This window comes from Acanthochromis polyacanthus, chromosome 6 (assembly GCF_021347895.1).
Source record: "Acanthochromis polyacanthus isolate Apoly-LR-REF ecotype Palm Island chromosome 6, KAUST_Apoly_ChrSc, whole genome shotgun sequence".
Classification (NCBI taxonomy): Eukaryota; Metazoa; Chordata; class Actinopteri; family Pomacentridae; genus Acanthochromis; species Acanthochromis polyacanthus.
The window spans coordinates 40,188,142-40,209,736 of NC_067118.1; the positions used below are offsets into that span (position 1 = coordinate 40,188,142).

The 21,595-nt window shown below is 41.7% G+C and overlaps 1 protein-coding gene across 2 annotated transcripts in view; it reads right to left on the reverse strand.

Annotated features, from left to right (window-relative positions):
- Nucleotides 1-21,595, reverse strand: part of cntn3a.2 (contactin 3a, tandem duplicate 2) — a 39,383-nt gene that overhangs the window by 9,408 nt on the left and 8,380 nt on the right. For both annotated transcript variants that reach the window (XM_051949526.1, XM_022206616.2), the window contains exons 4-19: nt 19,761-19,936; nt 17,629-17,724; nt 17,246-17,449; nt 16,282-16,384; nt 15,735-15,919; nt 13,673-13,809; nt 12,403-12,532; nt 11,762-11,912; nt 11,372-11,499; nt 9,962-10,131; nt 8,572-8,689; nt 4,267-4,425; nt 2,431-2,580; nt 2,271-2,341; nt 1,389-1,623; nt 775-884 (exon numbers count right to left, since the gene is read on the reverse strand). In XM_051949526.1, the coding sequence (XP_051805486.1) occupies nt 775-884; nt 1,389-1,623; nt 2,271-2,341; nt 2,431-2,580; nt 4,267-4,425; nt 8,572-8,689; nt 9,962-10,131; nt 11,372-11,499; nt 11,762-11,912; nt 12,403-12,532; nt 13,673-13,809; nt 15,735-15,919; nt 16,282-16,384; nt 17,246-17,449; nt 17,629-17,724; nt 19,761-19,936 (2,323 nt within the window). The remainder of the gene's footprint in view (nt 1-774; nt 885-1,388; nt 1,624-2,270; nt 2,342-2,430; nt 2,581-4,266; nt 4,426-8,571; nt 8,690-9,961; nt 10,132-11,371; nt 11,500-11,761; nt 11,913-12,402; nt 12,533-13,672; nt 13,810-15,734; nt 15,920-16,281; nt 16,385-17,245; nt 17,450-17,628; nt 17,725-19,760; nt 19,937-21,595) is intronic.

Consider the following 21,595-nt stretch of genomic DNA (forward strand, 5'->3'; position numbering starts at 1 on the left):
TCACTCCTACTCATTAGCATGACAATAATTCATTACAAATGACATCCATCCTGCTTTATTTACTGATCTGTCATCATTATTTAGTGCTTGCTGATGTCGACATCACAGCTAAGATGTGAAACGGCACAAAGCTTGCTCTCCCGAACGGAAATACTACAGCAACTTTGGTTTTATTGAGCAAAAGACTAAGAAAAACATCTTACATTAAAGCCCTTTGATCAGCCTGATTATTCAGTCAGAAGCATGCAGACAAGGCAATCAGGCTGTCCCAGATTTTGAAGGTAAGACAGAATGCAATCAACTGTTCTGGGTTTAAAAATTTAAAAAACAGCTTAATATTCCGATTTTATTTGGAGAACAATGACGAGACTGCAGATCAATTCCCAGAGAGCTGCTGCGTTCTACATTTCTCCAGTTTGTGCTATTTCTGATGTGGTCTGATGGCATTTCTCCGTATTCTGACACGAGGTCTGGTATAGTGCTGCTATCATGAAGCTCGGTATCATGATATCCCGCAAATGACAGCAACATGAAAAGGCATGCGGACAGGCAATTTTCTTTTGTTCTCTTGAAAACGCTCTGACATGTTTTCCTGCCGTGTTGCTACAAAGAACTGTATAATTTTGGCTGTAACAGTCGCCCAACTGAAATAGCCATTTCCATGGCGACACCGAGTTGGGAAGTGATGGCTTTGAGGTGCGCCGGGGGTGATGACAAGCATTTGAATTGTGTTGTGTGCGATTTCTGTTTCCATTTAAAAGAGTAAAAATGTACCTCATAGCCCAGAACCCTTTCAGGGGTGAAGGAGAGAGCCTGCCAATTCACCTCAATCTCAGAGGCTGAGACACTTCTGGCCCAAACTCCCGCTGGCATCCCACTTGGCTCTGAAAACAGACAACAGGAGACTGAGCGCCGCTGCTGTCTTCCAACAGCACACAGAAAAGCAGAACAAATCTCTTCAATTTTTTACATTTATAACTGTGCAGCTTTCTTGTTGATCTCTGCTTAGCTTAATCATCACACACAGGTGCAGCCGGTAAATAGACAAACGCCGCTCTACACACTGACCCCCCTCTCAGCAGGATGAGAGGGAGCATAGATCTAAATGCCAAGCGGTTTTTACTTTGGCAGAGCCATTCAAAGCAGTGGTGATATTTGGAGGCAAGCAGCCTATTCTTACATAAATGTGTTGCAGTTGTCTCCCTCATATATTTTCCCTTTGTTTTTTTTTGTTTAAAGATTTGCAGATTTATTTTCCTGCAAGTCTCTTTGTTGAGCTCAGTCCAATACAGCAGATACAATAAAACCACTTTCATGATCTTTGTCCTCTTCCAAAACAGTAAAAGCTTCTGGAGCTCGGCTAAGCCACCATGCATTCATTCCTTTACCTATCTCTGCAGAGTAGATGGTGATCACCGGGCTGAAGGGACCCTGTCCTTTGCTGTTGTAAGTGCCAACCTTGACATGAAACGGGGAAAAGGGCGCGATGCTGTCGTTGCGGTACACGTATCGAGATGCGCCGGGGGCGGAGGTGGCCACGTGGGTCCAGCTAACCTCTCCGAAGGCCCGGAAAGCAATGATGTAACCAAAGCTCTCACCATTCTGCAGTTCTTCGGGAACAGGCTGAGAGTGAAACACAAAACTATAGTGATATTAAAACATATACAAACCACTCACGTTCACGCCACCGCCGGGCTCCCACAATCACCGCCACGGCTCACACGGTGCCAAAAGAAAAGCATGACCCACAAATTGCTTTCGTGACCCACCTGATGAAATGAAATGAGCAGTAAAATGGCATTTAAAAAGGAAAAAAATCCACATTCATTACAAAATACCCGTGCAGCTTTTAAAATGAGAAGTTATTCCGCATTTAATGAAATGAGAAAACTCAAACAATGAGACAGCTTAGCAACTAATGACTTCTTCTGTGTTGACATTATTTTTCCAGCTACCCGACTGCTTTACTTTACTTGTAGATGTGAGCATCCTAAATATGGCAGAACAACAGTAATTCATCACATATCTAAGCCTCCTAAATGACAATAACTGTCAGATTCAGTGTTCTGTTGTATACATTGCTGCTGCCTTACATGCGGACCCTTTAACTCGGAAATTACCACGACTGCAGCGCAAATTTATGACCCATGAGTCAAGCGGAGCGGCGGCTTTGATTTAGCGACAAATACTAAGTACCTCTAGTGAAGGATAAAAAAGACTGACTGCAGGCACTTTGAATAACATACTAGAACATAAGACTGATGACTTACCTCCCACGTGATGACCAGTTCAGATCTGCTCCCACCTCCTCCACCCACATCACCTGGTGCCGCATCTGGAACTACAAAACGCCGACCTTGTTCACACCTCCTCATAAAAGCACTTTTAAAAAAAGACGAATATGAAAAGCTAAAAGGAAATGTACTGTACCCGCATCTTCCGTCCTGGTCTTGACGGATACAGGACTGGGTTCTCCAACGCCAACGCTGTTTTTGGCCAACACCCGAAACTCGTACTCGACCCAGGCGTTGAGGTCAACCACCGTGGCTGTCAGCGTGTTTCCATCGATTATCTCGGGGACTAGAAAAAATACAAAAGACAAATGTACGATAAGTATGTAAGAAAACAGAGGAAAAAAGAGAAAGAATAAAGAATAATCCCTTTGTAGTTAAACACTTCTGCCAACCAGTTAAGTTACAGTTTACATCTACGTCTATCTCGACTTGGCCTTCGACCCTTTTGGCTATGAAATATTGCCACGTTGTGGTAATTTGTGTGAAATTGCACCGTTATTAATGTGCAAATTCTTCACCAAAACCCTGCTTTGTGGGGCCGCAGTGACCTTTGAAAATTCTAATCAGCTCATCTTTAAAATTCAAGTGATTGTTTGTGGCAAATTTGAAGAAATTCCCTCGAGGAGAGTGGGACAGATGGACGGATGGACAAGCTGAAAGCATAATGCCTCCGGCCTTGGCTCCCACCAACGCAGAGGCGTGAAAAGTAAAGGCAGAAAAGCAATTAAACAGGTAGAAAAGAGCGGGTTGTAATTAAAGTGTGGAATGTGTGCTTTGGTCTTGACTTGTCGAAGCTGTTGCCGCTAAACACGAAGGATGGATGAAATGCTCAGGGCAGAGATAAGATAAGTTAAGGTCAGATGAGATTGTAAAGCTGTGAGTGCTGCAGTCTGCAAAGACAACTTGAAACCTGCTTTAATTTGTTTGCTTCTTGGGTCAGCAGTGTTGTAGACAACACTATATTTCCAGTCATCTTTATATTTATACAGGCAACTACTCACCAACAGTTGCAAACATCCAACAGACACACAGCAACACATGCCCAATGTTTTTTCTCCTTTTGGTTTGGCTCTCTGCTAATTCCTGATGGAAACATCCGACGCTTTAGATGCTAAATGTTCCAGTATGTTCACCACATACTAGCTTTGATCTTCTAGTGAAAAATACTGGTGCTGTCCAATCTGCCTTTAGATTTTTTTCTGCTGAAAGGTTTGACTGTTAAAACCGCAACCGTCACTAATGTGAACCAAAACAGCAGCAAAACAACAACAACAAAAAAGAACTATAACACATTAAACGGCTATGGAGTTAGCTGGAAGATTGATGGTCTATGTTTGGATTCATCATTTAAAGCTAACCTTTCACTATCAAACATAGGCATCTAACACAAATATAGAACAATCTTCACTATGGAAGGTTTGTAGATGACTCAATGTTTTCCTTTAATTTACTTTGGACTAACTAACTGCATTGTTTTGTATTATAATGCACACTTCTGTGTATGTCTAAAATGATACATTCTACAAATTAGCCTTTGGGCTAACTCTGGCAGATTTATAGATATTATTACAAGCTTTACCTGTAAAAAATGACTATATTGCATTCCCTTTTTGGCACCTACATTTGTCCAAAGACATCTAGAATGTATACTTTGAATCTCTGCACGAACAAGAACCAAAATGGACCTGACCTAAGCAGATAAAAAGGGACACTGGCTTTGACTGAGGCGAGTGTATACATTACAGTGGTTCAGATGAAATAATATAAAAAGCAGCAACTGTGACCTCCAGGTCTCTGGAGTAAGACCCCGAATCCCCACCATCTCCCGAGCCCTCTTAGTGTAGCTGACCCTACACACTGACCCCGCCGCCAAACAGGGAGAAGAAATAACAGAATTTGCCTGTGGGGATCTGTGAATTTTTCTGAAGATGTGCTAGAAGACGAAAATTCCTCTGGAAGCGCTGCTGCGTACCTGTGTTAACCCTCTGCCAGCCCACGGTGAAGGGAGTTCTAGTCTGGATGAGGTAATTGGTGATGGGGCTGCCGTTGTCTCTGCCGGGGCTCCACGCCAGCTGAGCTGTGCTGTCTGTCACCTCCTCCACCGTCACCGAGTCTGGGGGGCTGGGGGGGCCTGGCTCAAACACAGGAACAGACACGATGAGGCGTTTGCACATATAGAGCCGCAGACGAGGATATGAACGTGTGTCCTCGCACATTCTGTGTGGAAAATATGAGCAAGGCATACATTTGCATAAACAACACATTATAGTGCGATATGCTCTTTGTATCTCGAGATCAACGCCAGCGAGAGAACATTTCAGCGGAGAAAAAGAAATGCCCTTCACGAGGAATTAAAAGTTAATTCAAGATTTATACTCCAATATTCACCCAACTTGTAATCCTTCCCTTTCATGGTCCTCCTGGTAATTGATCGATGAAACAGCCAACGTAAGTAGATGCAGGGAGTCAAATTAAAAGGTAAAAGATGAAAAAGGGCCTCATAGCCCTGAAGAACCAGAGTTTTATCATTTATTTTCATTATCCCACCAATTAAGCGGTGTGATGTTTTACTTTAGCCTCATCTACGGTTTCCTGTTCTAATGAACGTGTCGGCTCATCAGAAATAATAGACCACTAGAGAGCTGTGAGACAGACCGCAGAATAATAACGCCCCGCGCTCTGCTCGCACTCTTCACCAGCCCTGAAGTGGGTTTCTAATCTGAAGCAAAATATTCTAATTATTAAAGTGTTAAATGATTACTTTAATCAACAATCAATGCTCTGGAAGCACAAACACATTATTTGCTGTTTGGCATTATGCAGCATGAAGGCGCCGTGTGCATAAATGCATGGATTTATCCGACTGCACTCCACATGAGCGCTTAACAAGTCACTGCTGAGCTTTTTGTTTACAGAAGCCTTGAATGTACTGCCCTCATACATTTGGCCTTAAAGCCCTGGCTTTAAAGATATTGATCTTTGTAAAACTCATTAGCAGCCCTTGATAAAAAATAAAAAAAATAAAAAAAACAAACTTTAATACACTGGCCTCATTAATACATATTAATGGGGCACACAATCAAGGATCAATTCCTTATCCTCTTAATTATATTTCATTGGCTGAGGCAAGAGGGTGCTGTCAGTGTCTCGAGGGTGTTCAAATAATCTGTTATTAATACGGACAGACTATCTGGGCTTTTATTGTGAACTTGGCACGGGGAAAATTAATATCTGGCTGTATTTACAGACACGGCCATATTATTTTGATCTGTGCTGCATATTAACCAAATCTGTACGATGCACTATCAGACGCGTTAGAAGTCAATCTACACAGCAGTATGTCACAAAAGTGATGAAATAATGATGAGAAAAAGCACAATTGTATCGCGGTGCAGTGGCTGTCGTGAGGTGTATCTCCCCACATGCTATCTTTCAGGATAATGGTGATGATGATGATGCAACTGTCAAACAAGCCCGAGTGCTCAACAAGTGGTTTGAATGCTAATGTCCATGATGTTATCCTTACACCGCGACCTTCTCCACATCCACCATCACCACCCAGTGGAGTGTTTGTGAGGCATCACGGAGTGGCATCTAAAAACATTTTCCAGCGCCACTGTGAAAAAACAAGAACCCAGATGATCACTCGAGTGTCTTTGTGTCAGGAGCGATTATCATTGACCTTCAGCGCCGCGAGAGGAGGGGAGAGAAACAGGGTTAGAAATAACACCCTGCCAAATTATTCAGCTGGATAATATACATGATTGCAAAAATATGTCCATTGCCAATAACAGCAATGATCGCTATTGCTGCAAGTGGGATCATAAATGTGCTGCTGCAGCCACTCTGACTTTATCACAGCAAAACCAGATTCATTTCTGGTGTCGTCTTAACGTTAAAAATGCATTTTTGAGCACATATAAGTGCAGCCACTGAAGGAAAGTGGGTCAATAACATATAATTACGGGACTTTTTGTAACATAGTTGACATTTTTGCTGTTTTCAGGCCTAAAATCAACATGGCCGCCTATAACCAAACACCACAGGGCATTTTTACACAAAGATTATTCCAAATATTGTATATACAATTGAGTAAAATTGAAATTGAAAGCTATTCATAAAGATATTGTAGTAAACCTGTTGACAAATTTGTTATTTTACAGAACATAATGCAGAAAAGGGTGGAGTAATACGGAAATGTGTCATCACGGCTAAGTGGTTCAGACTCCATTGTTTGCAGCCTTTCAGTGCTGTCTGCAGCACATGTAGCAGAGTACATATAGTGGTGCCGAGTAAAGCAGCATCTTCACAGTACGTTTATGAAATCCATCACAGGATCTAACTAGACGAGCCCCCAGTAGAGGGCAGAACCACGCCCATGCATGATACTCTATATCAGTTTTGATCATCCTACGTATATCCCTTCCTACTTGATCTGCTGACCTGTAACTCCAGTGCCAAGTTTGATTATCCTGACTTCAGCACTTGCAGAGATATCTGACCGGACATACACACATACATACTTACCCAGCCAGCCAGATACCGAAGCGAATGCAGTAACCCCGCTGACGTACGTCAGGCGTGGTTAATAAACAATGACCAACCCTATTGTTTTCTTTTTCAATGTAACACTAATAATATACAGTATATATTCATCTTAAAATGTAAAATTACTTCCTAAGATTTATCCTGGAAACAGCCTAAAAATTCTGTATCGTTGGGTGCTATCACATATATAGTGCTTTTTCTTTCTACTTCTACTGGAGTAAAAGATGACTTCAATAACCGGTTATGGTCTGTTGTATCAGCGTGGCATCTCAGAGAAAGATAGGTCACAACCAAAGCATGGTTACATCCCACTAGATTTAAGTCATTTGCGTTTGTGGGCTGGTTTGTATTCTTTATGTGCTTAGTACAGTGCTGCACATTGATTCAAATAGTTGCCCGTGCCCTTTATGGGTCACAAGAATAAAAGACAGCGGCAGTTTCCAAACAGCACAATGAGTGCAACGCTGCTTAGATTGGAAAATAACACTCTAGTCGACACATTTGTTAGAGGTCTGCAGTTCTCGGCATTGATCAAAAAAATACATTTTTACCCCCCTCGACTGGTTTTCTATCCAGCTTCATGCTTTGCTGCCCAACATTTGAAGCTATTCGATCCAAACAATGAGACATCGATGACAGCTGTCGTGAGCAGGAAGAGTAAATAATGCACGGTCTGAGTCACAGTCAAGTTTTGTCTGCAATCAGTACTATGCCAATCCATTTCCCCCCGGCCTTGATGTTGCTTCTACTTGAAAAACAGCATTATTTCCACTTAGTCCTCAGCCGTTTGGAGAAGAGTGCCTATTAATGCCATTTGCCTTGAAGAACTTCAACATGCCAAGCTGAATAACTGGTGGGTATCCTTACAAGATAAAGATATGGATCCAACCTTTTCAAATCCTGACACCAAAATCATCCTTCACCTCATCTGACATTTAACATATTTGCGTAGTGTCAATTTGCTGGGCTATTTGGCGTATTGATCGGAGCCAGAAACATCCCTCCTCTCGCCCCACACACAATACCGAACCTGCCACTCCCCGAAACACATAACAAAAGTTATTTTGTTCTGCCCGATGCTCTCAACAATTGTGCCTCTCTGGAGCAATGCATACTGCATGAGTGAGCAGAGACAGGCAGCTAAACATTCCACTGTCAAACACACCGCAAACATATTGAAAACTGGTCATTAGAAAGAGAGAGAGAGGAAACTTATGAAAAAATGTAGCGCTGGTGTTCCTCGAGTTTAACACGGTTGTTCAAGTTTCCTACTCCCGCAAACATCCTTGAATGCAATATCAAAGAAAAAAGCCTCCTCTGTTTGATGTAATCAAGCGACTGCTACTGGAAACAAACGAGCCAAAAGAGCTGCAGATTCTGATGATATCCAGGACGATTTTCATGAGAATATAGACATTTTGGCTGCAACGCAATCACATCAAAGACAAAGCCATTTGAGCTTAAAAACCTCCGAACATTACACAGCCTGAAAGTCAGCATTCCTTTTCATTCTCAGCAACAAACATCCATATAACGTCTTCAAAATGTCTCTAACGCAGCTTTATTTGGTAGCGCTACAGATATGCTTTTATTGTGGCGACATCCATCAGATGCGGTTAAAGTCTCGAGTTTTAATATCTCCTTTCTTAAAAGAGGAGCCCATTAAACAACCCTGGCTGTAAGCCCTATTTTAATTAGCGACTGCAGAGCAGAGAGGAGGTTTTCTTACCTTTCACAATCAATACAGCCACGGCTGACAGGCTCTCCACGTCCGTGTCCACCACGCAGATATATTTGCCAGCGTGGTAAAGCTGAATGTTCCTGATCATCAGATCTCCTGCTGTTCTCTACCAAGGAGGAAAGAAAGCTTTATGTAGCATGAAAGATAACAGACCTTGTGACAGCTTATTAAAGAATGTAGTGAAGCATATCTAAGGTGCAGTAAATAGCGATCCCAATTGCCTTTTTCAGATAGGCGTCTGCTGGAATTTAGCCAGGGAGTTTGTAGGGGGAAAAAAAATCGCAAAATTTTTGAGAAAATTTCTGAATATGGAACACCAGGTTTACATTAAATGGACTTTTTGTGTCTGACAAGGTCTCGGCTACTTCACTTGCTCTTTTCAAAGGTCACCACTGTGACCTTCAAGACCTGTTGCAAGAAACTACACGAATAAGCTGCTACTTCTCAGGAAGCCTCCGCTCCAGTGGAGACAGAAAAAAGGCCCCTCTGTGTTCTCATCAGAGAGGACACCCGTAAGCAGCAAATGGTAAATTAGTGGTGAAATCGTTCTCTTGGCGTTGGCAGCGAAATGTGGCAGTGGAGCCAATGTGGTTTAATTATGGAAATTAAATTCCCTGAAGCAGCAAAGTTGAGTTGATAATCTCTTTGGACTGGGGACATTCTAGCATTTCTGGGGAAGGAGCCTCTTTTCAGATAAGAACATTGTCAGTCAAACACACACAGGAAGAATGGGGTAATCTCAAAGGGTGTGAGGGGGTTCTGAAAGTGTTTTGTCATTTGGGTCCCTGCCATGCTTTGATTCCTTTAAAAGACACCTCTAATAATGTGTATCCCCTTCCCGTTACGAGGGGCTGTGCAGCAGGCCATGTCAAAGCAGAATTTGAAGAGAATTCCAGCACCAGCCAAAGTATTAAAAAATAGATTACTTCAGAAGGCTGAGCTTGAGTAGGAGAAGTGTACTCAAAAAAAAGATGACAAGCTGTCACAAAGGCTGAGCAACTAGCGCGTTACCTACATGACGATTCTCATGTAGGAATTGTATTTTGACATGGCCATGGCTGCGTTTCTAAAAAAATAAAGAAGCCTTCAATTGGACGCTTCGAGGATATGAATGATCTAATAGCACTTCCTTCCAAAGATTTTTACATTCCCACAGCTTATTATGCCTCCGAGGAGACTTTTAGAATTGCAAAAAGGATGGTATCACACCAACTGCAGAAAAAAAATAGCTGCAGTAAATCTCTCCGAGAAATACCATGATGTCAAACCACAAGCTGTCCCTTTTAACTAACGGCAAGGGACGGGCTGGAGCAAGATGGGAAGAAGTGCCAACTGCCCATTCGCACATCCTGAAAAAGTACGACTGCGGGTCACTCACCCCGCCCACTAGCTCAAAGTGACCGTCTCCTTTGGCAATGAGCTGCCCGTTGAAGGCCCAGGAGAACGAAACATCAAGGACGGGGTCACTGGCGACCTGGCAGGGCAGCACAATGCTCTCGCCCACAATGATCTCCATGTCCACCGGCCCCTGGATGATTCTGGTTGGATCTGCCCCAGGAAAAAAGACATATTTTAAGAGGAGAAGGTGACAATCTTAAATGGAACACGGGTTATTTCATTCCAAGTAATTGAGCAGTCCTTTGTAGACTTTCTAAAATGGAAACAACACTTGCTGGAACACAAGATCGTGCTCTGTGGTGTTGTCCGCTACATAAAGGAAGGTCTCATGAAAGTCTCGAGTCCAATAATGTGTGATAACATGCAGCTTGCCACTACTAAAATGCCGTAATACTCCGGGATGATACAACTCCCATAATCTTCTGAAATCCGGATGGCAATTATAATAGAACGTGGATCAGATATGGCTTCATGTAATGGGTTGCTTTGTGCATCCAGTACAAAAAAAATGAGAAGCACTGCTTTAAAGTCTACTACGGCAATCCCTTGACTAAGCCTTCTGTGCCTCAAAAGTCAAGATAATGAATCTGCAGGAATCAAATGAAGAAGGTGAAACACAAAGGACGAGGATTTGCACTCTTACTTCTTACCCTACTGTCAAGGGATGAAAAAGTCACATGTAAAAAAGTGTTCCCTCAGTTCTTAAGCTGGTAATAATCAATGTCTGGGTCATGGCCCCGTGTTACCGACTGCATTATAGTGGTAGAAAATAGTCTGGTAATTTGAAAAAATAAGCGGCCTTGGCAGTTAAAGCGTCCGACGATATCATTCAGCGCATTAATAAAACCAATAAGAAACTCGGAGAACACTCAACTTCACTGGAAACACAACAATAACAGCATTTGTAACCTCACCTTACTAATGCTTTCATTGCCTCCACTCAGGGCACATTCATTTGTTGCAGTAAATTGGTTGTTTCAACTGCTTTGCGGAAAACAATGATCGAGTATTTTTGTCAAACACCTTACGAGTGCATTCCTGCAGCCGCAGCAAAATGCATCCGGACAAAACAGCTCAATAGAATCAAGCTGAAGGATAGGAGGTTTTTTTTAAGCTTTTGGTAACCACTGAAAAAAGCTGCATCATCTGTGGTAGTTATTTAATTATGCAACAACTTTACATCCAGCTCCTCATGCACAGAGACTCCTAAAAAGTTTTGACACTGCTCAGAGCAAAACTTGGAGTTTGTTTGTGTTTTCTACCCACCAGTTATTGACCCGGCTCCTTGCGGTACAGTAGCTCCCCTCCCTGCGTTAATCTATACTGAGCAATAAATTCTGCTTACTAAGTGGAGTGTACAAACAGTGTGCTATTTAACAGCAGAGCTTACCGGTAACAAGGAGCCTTCCAGTTGTACTTGACATGCCAAATCTATTCCTAGCAAAGCATGTATAGCTGCCCGCATCAGACTTGCTCACGTTGGCAAGCCTCAGCGTTCCATCTGGGGAGAGCGTGATCCTATAGGAGAGCACAAACAGAAAACAGCAGTTTACAATCCAACTTCCAAGAACAAAGACTCATTTTATCAGGAGACAAACAACGACTGCTGTATTCTCTTCCATGAAATCACGGATGTCTTGCGGCGGAACAGCGGGTGTGTATGGGGGGAGAATATTGATTAGATCGAACATAGCTGGGATAAATAATGCACACAAAAAAATTAAGCTAACTGTTTATGTGTTTGTCGTTTCAGGACAATTATGATCGGTTCTGTCGCTACCTGTCATTGGTGTGGATGGGCAGGTTTCCTTTCTTCCACAAGATGCTGGCGATGGGATAGGCCTGGGGTTTACATTCTAAAGTCACTGTAGTTCCTGCCTTGGCTTTGAGCAAAGCTCGGAGGACGTTCCCTGTGAAGTCTGGAGGAGAGGCTGATGGGAAACAGTAAACTGGCTTTAGTACAAGACTGCAGCAAATCTCACAGGGCATTTGAAGCAAGCTTCAGTTTGATCTGTGAAATTCATCAAATCGCAAAGTAATGGAGACAGACATTTTACACGTTTGTAACGGCCATCAGACAGACATAAAACTGAAGCATTATTGATGATTGTGAGTCCATTTTGTATTCTAAAAATGATTTACGAGGAAAACCTATCTTTTAATAGAGCTTGCTGGAAAAGATCATATTTATCGTCCGTGTGGGAATTCTGTATCTACCATGCCATCCTCATCACAACATCAAAGTGAAGCATATCAGGAAGGGAGAAATGTATTTAAATGTATCTGACCCCACAAAACTATCCACACTGACCCCATTATCCGCTAATCCAGGCAACCTTTAAGAATGACAGTAAGATGACCTTTAAGGTTCTTTGGCAACAATGATTTGAGGATTTAAGAGCGAGATAAATGCCATCCTACCTAAAACCATTAGTTCAGCAGCAAAATATATGACGCCGTGTTTATTCTCAGCCACACACTGGTACATGCCAGCATCAGCCAGCGTCAGCACCGACACTGACAGGACTCCGTCCTCCACATGGATCCTGTCCTGTAAAGAAAAAGGATGAAAGAAAAGCAATTATTGTTTAAGACTTAGAGGTAGCTTTCGCTCTGCTGCAGCGAGCTCTGGCAAATCTCAGCAAATACTGGATCGGGTTAGAGGCGCTGTCAATGGGTGTAGATCAAATCAGGATTATGTTGTACATAATTAATCAGGCAGAGCACAAGCCACATTTTTGTTATCCAAATATGGCCTTGCTCATTTTCTTAGCATCATGTAAACCTGCTTTAGTGTGTTTGCTGCTGCTGCTGCTTCTGGCTGTTTCCAAAATAAAATCACCTCTAGTGAAAAGTGGGTTTGGAAGATTTGTGTCTGAGTGCATAAATGAAGGTGTCCTGGTACAACATGCATACTCAGAGTGCCTGTTTGAGGTGGTACATATTAGTAAATATGTTAATTTAAACATATACATTACAGCTGTCTGCAGTATTTTATTGTATATGTGAAACTGCAACGACATAATGTTGCACCCTTCATGGTAAAAATGCTTTCTAAATACTACAACAGCAAGATATTCTGAAAATTAAAAAGATGCATGACATTTCAAAATGTCTTTTTAATAACAATGAAACACTGGTTATATATGCAGTCTAATTCAAAACCGGTAAAACTCGCCCTGAGCATTGTTAAGCAGTGCTAAGAAAATACATCTCTGCAGTGTGCTAGACTCAGCCAAGTTTAAAGCTCCAAAATATGCAAGATTATGTGTATTTCTCTGGTGGTCTGAAGTAAGGTGTGCTGCTATATACAGTATATTTCACAGTAGATTAAGTCTATTGTCCTTAAATGTGAGGGAGCTTAAACATGCACCATGAATAATGAAAAACAACCACAGACTCCATTCAGATGAAATGGAGCAATCTCGGGGGAACTACACTGATCCACTCTCTAAGACTGTGTAATCTGCCAAGGTAAAGCAGAATAAGAGACAGTTACATCCATGTCTCATCACTGGCACACCTCAGCAAGATGTTTACACTCTCCTCTCATCTCACTCTGAATTGCACTTGGAGAAAACAGCAACGTGTTTTACGCCAGGCTCTCTTAAATGAAAGGATGTGCCGAAGCCGAAGATTAAGTCTTTAAAATGAAACACTTGTAGGTGGCAGACGACAGGCGGCAATTTACCTCTGAGAGGAGCTGTTGGCCGTTCTTCAGCCACGTGTAGGAGGGTTTGGGCCTGCCGTTGGCTCGGCACTCCCAGTACAACCTCTCCTCTATGGCCAGGGCCGTGTCCTTCATGGTCTGGATCCACTGAGGTTTGGCTGAGGACACAAAAACATCCTCTAGTGAAAAATCTGACAAGGACCAGAGGGCAGATTTCAAGGAAGCGGCATTATCTCATTAAACATGCTGCATCAGAAATAGTTCAAAGGAACGCGTGCGAAGATTGGCAGCTCAAATCAGCGGGAATCATAAAAACGCAGAACGGGCTCATCTTAAAGAGGCCAGAGGAGAGGTGAGTGAACGCAGGCTATCGGTTTCATCACTCAAATGTGTCAGCAGCCTGTGGCAACTCAACATTAAACACCCCAAAAAAACCCGAAAAGCTCTCACGACTGGCATCACCGCTCGCCCCGACCCGTCACCTTAATTCTGTGTATAATGAACGGCCGCCCCCCCCCCGCATCCGTTTCCCATCCACCACACAACTCCCTGCATCTCTTACATATTTACAGTTTTCCAGGAAATTTCATGGTTAGACTGCTGTGCACATAAGAAGCACGGCTCATTCTGCAGCCACTGTACATACCGTCAGTTTCAATTTCACAAGTGTCACTTTTCGCTCTTTCACAAATTCACAGGAAAACGCAGCAGCTTGAACCGAAACCAAGAAGCCAAAATTGCAACAACTGCAGTAAAATTAAACGCAACAGTGTTTTTTTTAATTTTGCAGCTGTATATGTAACAATGACCTGATAAAAATAGAATAATAATCAGATTCTCCACTTTTCACACTGTACCAAGTCCCACAGAAACAGTGATAGCGTTACAAAAAAATCTAAATATTGCTTGGGACATACGCTTTTTTAATGAAACTCAATATATATGTCGCTCTTTAGATATCAATAACTTCATTTTTGTGTTGTTGAACCAAAACCAAGAACACCAAAATGCCATAACTGCAGTAAAATTAAAAGCAATAATAATTATCATCTGGGAAAAAGATATTCTGCTGCTGCGTATAAAAATGACCTATTAAAATTAAAATAATCATCAAATTATCAATGATTTACACTGTACTCTACAAACCTATTGTTGAAGTCTCATACAAATAACTGCAGTATTGAAGAAAATTTAAAATATTGCCTGAGAAATGCATTTTGTGTGTAATTTAATACATATAGTTCTTTATATCTTAATAATTTCACCACTAGTTTTCTTTTGTATAGCAATGGAAACAGAAATCACTGTACAGACATTAACTGGAAAAAAATGGGTTTTTGCAGCTGTGTGTATAAAAATGACCTGCAAAATTAGAATAATAATCAGATTTGCAACAATATATCCTTTAAACCGCCTCTTGATGTCACATAGAAGTAACGGCAGCATTAAATAAAATTCAAAATATTGCTTGAAGAATGCATTTTTATGTAATTGAATATAGTTCTTTATATCTTAATAATGTTTCTGCTAGTGACAGAGAGAAACAGAAGTTACAGTGCAGAAAATGCAGCAGCTTGAATCAAAACCGAGAACCCAAACATTCAACAACTGCAGTAGAATTAAAAGCAACGACGACTTTTATCTGGGAGAAAGTTTTATTTTTGTTTGTTTGTTTTCCAGGTGTGTGCTCAACAAAGGCCTGTTAAAATGAGAAGAATTATCAGATTAGCATTTTTGTTACGACGTATTATTAAAACCAAATCTTGACGTACCATGAAAATAACGGCAGCATTCAATAAAATGCAAACTCCTGCTTCTAGGATGCGCTATGCTCTCTGTATAGTTCTTTATATCGTCATATGTGACTGCTAGTAACAGCTTTGTGTTGTTATTGTTGCTAATATCACTTGTAACACTTGCTTTTTTCTTTATCTTGTAACACTTCCTACTAATTCTCAACACTTGTTAAATCTATACATCGGTGTTTACCGTTATGCACTAAAACACCAGGTCACATTCCTTTTATGTGAAAACCTACTTGGCAGTAAAACCTTTCTGATTCTGGAAAAAGAAGGCACAGTACCATAAAAAGCCAGCCGACCGGTGGCTGTGTTCTTCCCCATCTTGTTCTCAGCGACACACTCGTATCCGCCGGTGTCGTCCTGCTGGAAGCTGGGGATCTCCAGCACGGCGTTTGAGTACTTCATCTTGACTTTGCTGGGGAAGGGAACGCCGTTCGCCCTCCTCCAGGTGATTTCTGGGACGGGGCTGGAAGAAAGGAGAGGAAGGAAACCTGAGCGGAGGTTGCGATTCGAATTTCCTTTAAACTCGACTTCAGAATCTCCGCTTGTCGCTCAGGTTGCAAGAGGCTGCAACAATCCGGCAATAAAGTGTTTGATGGGGTGTTAAAGCCAAACTCACTGGATGAATGGTTCAGACTTTACTCAATTCGACAACAAGTTAAAAAAAAAAAAAGCTGTCTCACATGGCTTTTAGACCAATCATGGCTTGATGCCACACTCAAGGAAATGTAATTGCAACAGTGACTTTACTATAGAAATCCGGAGGTTCCTTGTGCGGAATGAAAGAGTGCGGAAGATTGAAAACATGCTTCAAGGAATCCAGCTTACTTCCCAAGGGCGAAACACTCCAGCGTAACTGTTGATCCTTTTGCAGCGGGTACATTGTCTGGGAAATTAACTTCTATTTTCGGCTCATATTCACCCATCACTCCTATGAAGAGCAAGCACAAGAACTTGCTCAGTCTTCCATTATTCATGGCTTACATGCAATAAGGCTGGCATTACGGACCAAACAACAGCAATGTAAAACTAACAGAGGAGAAATAAAAGACACATGAGCAAACATTCTCTCGTGGGTAAAACTCAAAGCAGTGCATCACTTAAGTGTACACTCACCGGGGTGTAGTGAAATACCAGCAAGGAATAATTTAAAACTCGTCTTGGTGGAAAACACAGAGTATATGTGAAATTCCATTTTTTGTTTTTTTTCAGTGACTGTTTCTTTTTTATCTATTATTTCAAAGCCTGAGTGGGCAGATCCCCACTCCTGGTGTTTCATTGTTTGTATCAGCATTCTGGGAAGACGGTCGAGATCACGATCAGAAAGTGATGCAATGAGATTTAAATTTATGCAGCTACATGTACAGTACACTGAGTGGAAACTAACTGGTTGAGCCACCAGAACACTCAATGTAATGGTCCAGTGACGTACGACTTATGTTTAATTCAAAGGCAATCTTTATTCACTCTTTTTATGAAAGCATAACAGAGAATACAACAACAGAGCACGGCCTGAGAATTCACGTGAAAGCACAGTGAAAGCTTTTAAAGGGGGCTGCGAATTATAAGAAAGCCAAGTCAGCAAAGAAGAGATTTGGGTGCTTTGTCTGCTGGCCTACATCGAAGAGCAACTATTTACTTACAGGCATTAGCGCTCGGTGACTCAACTACAGCGAGGCACAACGGGACAAAGAGCACTGACGCTACCCTGATGATTAAAGCTGCCTTCAAATGAAAGATCCATTATACAAGGCTGAAAGGCACACTTGTCACAGCATAAGCTGCATCTTACCATCTGTCCTGAGGATCAGAGACGTAGGTGAGCTCTGAACCTTGCCCTTTGTGATGCTGTTCATCACCACACAAGTGTAGTTACCCACATCTGAGGGCTCCACCTTGGCAATGTAAAGGTTTCCCGTCTGCTGGGAGACGAAACGCCGATTGTCTTGCTGCACAAAGTACGGGTACTCGTTGAAGACCCACGCATAAGTGAGGTCTGGAAGACAAACAAGGACGCATCATGGAGACTGTGTGATATCAAATGTGATTAAAGGAATTAAATGTGATTATGTAAAGGCTAATCGGTGGCGGCAGGATTAGGTTTTAATCTTGTCAAAACACCTCCCTAGAACTCTGTGTAAGCGCAGCGTCTGGGGTTAAGACCGGAGCGTTTACCTCCTGAGGAAGTGGGCGTTCCACAAAGCAGCACCACTCCTTGTCCTTCTCGGACTGACACGGCGCTTCTGGTGTGAACTTTGAAGTGATCTAAGTCTGGGGGGAGAAAAAAAATGAAAAGAAAGATCACTGCAGGATCTCACATATCAAGAGGGCTGAGGAAACACTTCCAGAAGACACTGACACAAACCCATAAAGTAAACTGTAATAAGAAGTGCACTTCTGCAACACAACGCCTCAGAGAGAGAAAGGAAGCGACTGGGGGCAGACAGATGAGAGTTTGGGAAGAAATTTCAACCCAGGACATAAAAGAGATATTAGATAGATTCATTTTATGACATGGGAACCAGGCTGTTAAGAATAGGCTATAACTCCAGTACATATTTATGAAAGCTGTGTAATCACATGGGTTTGACATGACAGGATCGGCTCCGGGGCCCGCAACACTACAAGGAGAAGCTGTATGGACTACATAAGCATTTAGAATAAATCTAACCTCAAGTATAGTTTCTGGGCATGTCTTCCTCCTGCACATTTTTTACTCACTATAGGTTCATTTTTTCACTGCAATATGAAACCCTGCACCTCTGTGGAAACAGTATGACCACGACTCGATGTGCAAATATGCATTTTGTCATCTATTTCAAAGCTATATTGCCACAAAGCCTGAAAAAGAAAAAAATTAAAGTTTCTTTGATTTATATTTTTTTTGACATACATTAAAAAAACATTAAATTAACACGTGCATCATTTTTCCAAGTGCCCAAAGGTGTTAGACAGATATTTGACAGTTTGCATTTTTAAATTGTTCCCATACTGGTCTGCAGTTCAGCCCAGTTCAGCAAAAAAAGTCCCTGAATTTTGTCATGTGTCTGTTGGCTGCAACAGAGTCACTTATAGCTTCTTGGTTACACAAGGGAGCACATTATTATTAGCTTTTTATATAATCTACCTAATGCAGATGGTTTATTTTTGGCGAATTTTTAAATAAGATGTGTAGAATAAAGGGATTTTGATGAAATATCACGACATTTATTGTTTCTGGCTCTGATAAAGGCTTTCATTTTTGCATATTTTCAAATACAGCATGCTGATGAATACTGCAGCATCACATTCAAGTAATGCTAAGAGATAAAACTGACTAAAAAGGATCATTATGAGGATTATTAGTACATTTGATGCTGTTTTCAGGGTCGGGATCAAGAGAAGTATTTGCAGTGCAGTCCTCTCTCACTTAGTTTGTATAATCCACAGACTGCTGCAAACATTTTTTATTTAAAGGTCAAAACAGGTACAAACTCTTATCAGCAAGGTTTGCACATCATCCAGTGTTGCCGGGTCATTATTTTTGTTTCATTGTTTCTGAGGTTTTTAAAATGTCATTACTTCATGTTTTCGAGCACTACAGATCTCAGCGGTGTGCACCTTAAAAGCTTGTCAAACAACACCAAAAATATCTGCATGGCCAGATACCGCAACCAAGTGCAGGTGTGAAAAGAGGGGTTTTTTGTCATCTGCATAAAGGAAGCCTTAATGAATAGGACACAAATAATAACTATTCATTTGGTTATTCATTTGCGATGCTTACTGGTTTCACTACCTGGCACGCCGTGTGAAAGACACTTCATATACTGTCGATCTTATTATTTTTTGCCACTGCAGTTCTAATATAGGGGTTTTTGTTTGTACTGTAGCTTCCATTCATGTACGCTGCTCTTTCTCTCTTCGTATAATAGCACCGGCATATTATGTTCCAGGTTTTTACTTCAGGCTTCAGTCCTTATTAAGATATTCTTCAAACACTCCTTGTGCATTTTTGGTGGACTACTTTACCCCAGAGTACCTCCAATGAAACAGGAACGGCTTCTGATTGCGGTAAACAACACAAAGTGAACTAGTTATTCTTAGTTTGCACGTGTGACCATAAGAAAAGACCAGTCACCACTAAAATGGTTCCCATGTTCCTTTAACATTTAATGCAGCTTCACACAAAAGTTGCAGCACGCTGATAAATACTGCAAATACCGCCCTTTTAGTTTGGTACGCGTCGGCATATTTTGGCGGCTCTTTGCAGTGAACTGCGGTCTGCACTTCCAATCCCTCCTCTTAGTAAAAAAGTGGCTGTAACTTACAGGCAAACTGCAGACTCGCTCTCCTGCTCAGGATAGCTCCTACAGTGTTGTAGGCCATACACTGGTATATCCCTACATCCTGGTAGCGGTCCAGACTGCTTATAATGAGGTTGCCCCCAGACAGACGCCGCCGACGATCCAGGCCCAGATTTATGAGAGTCCCATTCAGTGACCATCTGTGAGGGCAAAGACACCATCAGTCCCTGGCAAAACGTGCAGTCCATTTCTTTCTCCCATCCAAGGTGGTCTGACAGGAGGTGAGCGGAGAACACAACTCACTGTGCTAACTCACTTGGAGTAAGAATAATATAGTGTGCATAATGCGACTTGTGCTGATGTTGAGGAATTCTAAGTGTCTGTGGTCATGGTTTTTGCTGGTAACTTTCTTTCTTGCCATCTCTCCTGACAAAAAAGATGCAAAAACAAGTATCCTCGAGGGGTCAATTGATTATCAACTGGGCCAAGTGGATATTTAGCAATTTTCCAATTATCGGTATTGTTTTTTTTTCAAGCCAATTACTGCTGAAATAAATTAATTTACAAATGTGCTACTTTGGCTCCGATGCAGCCACCTCTCTCTATTAGAGACTCTGTGGTCTGGAACAACGTCCTGCCAACAACATTATCTGATTTCACAAGTAATATCCTATCAACACAGAAAAATAAACGCTGGACGGTTTTCAGATTTAACATATGTAAAACATGCAGTCATGAAAAAACTTACATACACTTATCAAGACCATGTTTATCATCGTAGTCTATCATCATCCATGATGGAACTATTGAAACACAATCAGGCATTTTGGTTCTTTCACAGATTTATTTTTGGTACTCTGGAAATACGACAAAAAATAAGAGCCACTTGAATGATCAGTTCTGGTGTTGCTGTGGTAGCCCTTCATTGGGCAAGTGAACATATTTGGCAACTTTCGTTCACATTAAATATAGCGTTGCTCCTGCCTCTCGGTGAGGTCGAGAAGCATTTGCATTCGACCAATCAGCAGAGGCCTGGAACGTGTCAAACTCTCTCTTTTCTCCGAAGTTGGAAAAAGACAGACTTGCGGTTCGGTCCTCTTCCATATTTGTGATTGAAACGTCAAAACTAACCACGGTTAGTTGACGAAATTCACACATTTTATGGTTGAGTAGTTGCGCTAAGTGATGATATAAACATTTCATGGAATGTTTTTTTACCACTAACGGGTAAGGAGCCAAATACGGTAACTTCACCGACCTTGAATTTCAACATGAAAATTAAAAATTTAGAATAATGTCTCAACAGTGAAAAAGTCTTATGTCCTCCAATAACACTCGAGGGTTGAAATTTTGAATTTCAAAGTATTTCAGTGAGTGGTCTCTTAAAGCTGCTGTCCGGAGTTTGAATCGCAGCGTCTCCCAAAACGCTGTTGGTCCCTCCCTCCCTCTGATTTCGCCCCTTTATTTGTGCACGCGCGCAGTACATGAGAGAAGTGCCCGGAGTGCTGCAGCATCTCGCCTGTTTTGCTGTTTTCCCCTCTTCTACATTTAGTACATTTAGTAAATAATAAAGGAATTACGTTAGAATTCTGTATTGAGTCTAACTTGTCCTAATACCAAAATAACATGAATCTGCTAGGACGAACGAGTAAAGTTTCAATATGTGATTACACTCGTGTATCCCTCTGGATGACGTTGTTTATCAAACTTAGTGCATTTACGCGTGTATATGTGTTACATTGTTTATTTATTTCTATCTAGAGTTCAGAATTGCATGACTCCTCTGACGAAGAGTATGTCCCAGACGCCCCAACATCTTCCTCCAGAGGTCGGGCATCTAAACGAAGCCGTCAGGCGGG